The following is a 5,308-nucleotide window of genomic DNA, read 5'->3' as shown; positions in this document are numbered from 1 at the left end:
AACCTGGATTTTCCAACAAAATCGACCTATTTCTATTTAAACCATGATCATGAGCAAGTGCATAAATATACTCCTGAAAGATAAGTGGATATAGGAAGTTGTGTTGTTGCGAGCTATCTGGCTGTAAATATCTTTGGATTTCTTCCATTTGAAATTCGATTTGAACCAAAGATGGAAGATTTTGAGGGTTATCAAATGATACATAGTGCGATACAGTTAAAACAAAGTATTATAGTAAGAATAGAATAGATACCTTGGATACAGGTAAACTTCTCAACGGATTCTCTATCATCTCTTTTTTTTTTTTTCGTTTCATTTAATTGGTCTATGTTATAGTGTTATAGGATAATAAGATGGTTAGAAATCCTTTATTTTTTCAACCTAATCGCTCTTTTGACTTCGGAAAAAACTTTCTTTATCAATATACTGTTTCTTCTACACACACATCTCCATAATAGAAAATGGTAATAGTTAGGATTCATTAAAAAAATCGAGAATCCACTCATGGGACAAGAAACCCTTCCCGCATCAGGCACTAATAAATTTTTAACGTCTAATTAGATCGGGAATCATTCAAATTAAGAACAAAAGCTCGTTGCTTTTTCTTTCCCTATAATTTAATTGAAGCCGCAGCCCTATCCATTTATTCATTCGACCCAACTTTATTTTGTTCCGTTCCAAGAATTCTAACACGGTTTTATACCCATCTAGGAACAATGAAATTTTTTCAGAACTTTCCGTTGATACGACATGCTATTTTTACCATTCATTCCCTTTCAGGATCAGTCGTGGTCTTCCAAACTTTACCGAGAGTATGGACGAATCCCTCACTTCATCCATATGTGTAAAAGACACTAGCCGCACTTAAAAGCCGAATACTCTACCGTTGAGTTAGCAACCCGAAGAAAATATCGAAAAAATTGTGTAGATCCAATCCGAAGAAAAAGAAATAAAGAGATTAGACAAGACAACCAAAAACCATTGAAAGAAGAAATCTAAAAAAATACATTCACACTTTCTAATTAATTTAAAACATAAAATAAAACTAAATAGATCCACTTCATTTATCACAATGAATTATATTTGTTCGATACACTGTTGTCAATATAAATATTGAATATTGAAAAGAAAAAAAAAAGCAAAAGAAATTTCAATTGAAAACAATAAAAAATATTAAAAAAAGGACTTGTGTTGGATTGGCACTACAAATCTAATCCAAATAAAATAGATACAAAAAAGTATAGATGGGAGAATAAATAAAGACTAAGTGGAAAACAAAACTACAATTTACTTAGATTTATTGAATCCATAATGGATTCAATCAAGTTAAGTGAGATAAGCAAACTTGATTTCTTTCTTCGTTTTAGTAGAGTTCCAAAAACCACCCAATTGAAGGAAATGCCCGAATTTTAGATTTAGAAGATCAATAAAATAAGAGGTTTTGTCGTTATAGAACACGGAATTCAATGGAAGCAATGAGAAATAAATACAAATAGAAAAGGAAAGGGAGGAAATACAAAAAAATAGAAGAGAAAAGTCATACAAAGTTATATACAAATCACTACCCCCTTTTTTGTATTTCCTTAATTTATTTCCTTAATTGAATTTCGGTTGATTAGGATGAAGTTCCTTAAAAACTTCCGCCTTCTTTAAAATATCCTGAACAGTTCCTGTAGGTTGAGCCCCTTTTTCAAGGAAATATAAAATAGCAGGAACATTTAAATAAGTTTGATTCTTTATCGGATCATAAAAACCCACTTTACGAAGATCTTTTCCTTCTCTTCGGGATCGAACATCAATTGCAACGATTCGATAGACGGCTCATTGGGATAGATGTAGATGAACAACACCCCCCCTAGAAACGTATAGGAAGCTTTCTCCTCGTACGGCTCGAGAAAAATGATTGATTCGAGGTTTTGTCTCTGTATGGAATTCTATCTAAGAAATGACAACTGGGTCCATAAAATGATCAAATCAATTAAAGATGTTAGTCTTTTTTTTCTTCTTTCTTCCTGAAAATGAAAAAGAAACCATTCGTACTCTCATAACTCAAGTTGGATAACTTTCAAACAGTTCAAAGAAAAATCTTTCGGCAATTTCATTTATTGAGCGGTCTTTCCCCCTTTTTTGTTTGTCTCGTTTAAAATCGATTTGGATTCTTCAGTCTGATCCAGTTATTAAGACAATTAAAAAGGTGTTTCCTTGTTCTGGGATCCTTTATCTTTCTTTTATTTTTAATCATTGGGTTTAGACATTACTTCGGTGCTTTTTAATCCTTTCAAAATGGCAGCAACATACCCTTTTTGCGATTTCTATGAAAGAATCCTACAGACGATGGATTCCCGCGTGAAACACTTTGGATCGAAAAAGTTTGATCAATTCCAAGAAATTTTGGAATTGAAAACTTGCTCGAATTGGATTCTTTAGATTTCCATACCGAAGATATATTTACGAAGTTGTTCCAATTTTTTATTGATTGGCATTAACCCTAGACCTTTGCCCCGAGAAATAAATTAATACTTTCTACTCGAGCTCCATCATGGACTCTTTACATTACCAATGATGTCGAGCCAAGAGCACCTTCATTCCTACATAAAATGGTGGATGTACAAATCCACAACGGATCGTGTCCTTCAAGTCGCACGTTGCTTTCTACCACATCGTTTCAAACGAAGTTTTACCATAACATTCCTTTAGTTTGTGTAATTGATTCAATTATGGAATCATGAATAGTCATTGGTTGGGCTGATGTATAAACACCATAATCTATAGTACATAATCTATAGTATTTTCTATATCTATATACTATAGATATAGGTGGATAAAGATTTTTCTGAAGAAGTCTTAGTAAGACCCCATCAATAATATTAATTTGTCTAACATATTAATTAATATATATATATATAAATAATAATAAATAAGACGAATAAATGAGTTCTTTTTGATTCTGCATCTTCACGTGACTCAATAGGAGAGATTGACCTATTTCATACTTCTTCAAATAGCAAAGATTCAGCTTCTAAGGAATGATTAAAACGATTTATCTTTCGACATCATTATTTGAAGAAATTTTGATCATCTTAGGAAAAAAGACTTATCTTTTTTTTAATTGAATCATCAACGATTTCAATGATTTAAAATAGATAAATACACCAAACAACAAATCCAATTTTTTTATGAGATGGATAAAAAAAGATTAATGTAAGGTAAGATTTTAATTCTTATTTTTTTTTTTTTTTTTTTTTTTTCATCTGATTGATAAAATCCAAAGAATAGGGAGGTTTTCGTATCTATCAATTCGATCAAATAGACTGAGCAATTGTCACCGTTTATAGATATTGAAATGAACGCCTTCCCATTACTGATTAACTCCTATCTACCCCATTCTATGGGACTGATGCAGCATAAATCAAAAGAAAAGAAGGGGGTGTCCTAGTCTTTTTTATTTTTACGAAATGCGAGCTGTCTAGGCACAAAGCCAAACAAGTCCAGATTAAGTCAAGTTTTTGCTCCTTAACCACATTCCAGCTAACATTTCGATTTTAAACAGAACATTGTTAAAAAAGCAATCTATATTCTCATAGAATATATATATGTTCTGGGACGGAAGGATTCGAACCTCCGAATAGCGGGACCAAAACCCGTTGCCTTACCACTTGGCCACGCCCCATTTAGATTTCTATTCGATACTAATAAAGTATATTGCTGGTTTTGTTTGTTTGTCAACTCTAGTCCAAATATCTATAGAATAGATTAGATTGGTACTAGGATTTTGCTATGTTTTTGGTATGTGTAGATATAGAATTCAACTTAATTTATTGATCATTACATATAATTCAATTAAGATATTGTATGAAAATATGATTTTTTATTCTCCTTTGAGAAAAGGAGGATTTTTGATTTGGTGGGTTCAAAGAAAAAGAAGGATTTTTTGTTTACCTTACTTACTTTCCTTTTCCTTATTTTAATAACTCAATCAAAATGCAATTATCTCCAAGAACAAAAATGCCGAAAAGATTATAACAACCAGACGAGTCGTTACATCAGATACCAATTGAACCATTGCTTGTCCTCAAGCGAAGAAAAGAAAGAAAGCGGGGAAATACCTGAATCGGTGAACAACTGGGGATATCGTCTACACATGTCAGACTCGGTCTCCCAAGTAGCCTCCTCAACAGGACGGTTCTTCCATTGCACCTTCACAGAAGCAATCTCCTTCGACCTCAACTTCTGAACCTACATATCCAAGATCACAATAGGCTCCTCCTCGTAAGTCAATTCTCATCAAGCAATATATAAACCCAACGAACAATGTAGGTACCGTCGGCATGGTACTTCTTCAGCATCGAAACATGAAAAACCGGATGAACTCGCGCCAAGCCTGGCGGCAATGCCAACTTATAAGCTACATCACCCATATGGTCAACAATCTCAAATGGACCAATATACCTGGGGCTCAACTTGCCCCTCTTACCAAACCTCATAACATCCATGGGTGAAACCTTCAATAGAACCTAGTCACCAACAACAAATTCCAAATCCCGAACCTTCCGGTCCGCATACATCTTTTACCGACTCTGAGCTGCCAAAAGCTTGGCCTGAATAACTCTCACTCTATCAAGGGACTCTCTCAACAAATCTGTACTCCAAGGCCGAGCCTCGAACCTATCAAACCAACCAATCGGAGATCTACATCTCCTACCATACAAAGCCTCAAAAGGCGCCATACCAATACTCGAATGATAATTGTTATTGTAAGCAAACTCCACCAATGGTAAGTGTTGATCCCAATGACCACCAAAATCAGTAACACACGCTCTCAACATGTCCTCGAGCACCTGAATGGTCCGCTCGGACTGGCTATCGACATGGGGATGAAAAACTGTACTGAGATACAATCGGGTACCCAACTTCTCATGAAACGCCCTCCAGAATCAGTAAGTGAAGATAGTACCCCGATTAGATACAACAGAAATAGGAACCCCATACAACCTCATAATATCTCGAATGTATATCTTGGCTAACTTCTATGCGGTATAGAAAACCTGAACTCGAACAAAGTGAGCGAACTTAGTCAACAGATCAACTATCACCCAAATAGAATCAAACTTGCCAAGGGTCTTCGGAAGACCAGTGACAAAATCCATGGTAATCCTCTCCCACTTCCACTCGGGAATGGGCATCATTTGAAGCACCCTACCGAGTTGCTGTGCTCATACTTTACCTGCTGACAATTCCCACACTTAGCTATAAAATCAACTATATCTCTCTTCATCCAACACCGCTAATAGTGCTATCTCAAATCACG

At 34.8% G+C, this 5,308-nt stretch overlaps 1 protein-coding gene across 1 annotated transcript in view; it reads right to left on the bottom strand.

Moving 5' to 3' along the window:
• Nucleotides 1-2,656, bottom strand: part of LOC132050307 (maturase K-like) — a 3,421-nt gene extending 765 nt beyond the window's left edge. Inside the window, 1 exon segment of the mRNA XM_059441505.1 lies at nt 1-2,656. This exon segment is cut by the window's left edge and continues 536 nt beyond it. Coding sequence (XP_059297488.1) covers nt 1-148 — 148 coding nt within the window. The 5' untranslated portion in view covers nt 149-2,656.
• Nucleotides 2,657-5,308: the final 2,652 nt, after the last annotated feature.

Source organism: Lycium ferocissimum, chromosome 3 (genome assembly GCF_029784015.1).
Source record: "Lycium ferocissimum isolate CSIRO_LF1 chromosome 3, AGI_CSIRO_Lferr_CH_V1, whole genome shotgun sequence".
Classification (NCBI taxonomy): domain Eukaryota; kingdom Viridiplantae; phylum Streptophyta; class Magnoliopsida; order Solanales; family Solanaceae; genus Lycium; species Lycium ferocissimum.
Note: the sequence above shows the minus strand (reverse complement) of the source record. Positions and strands in the feature narration are given on the sequence as shown.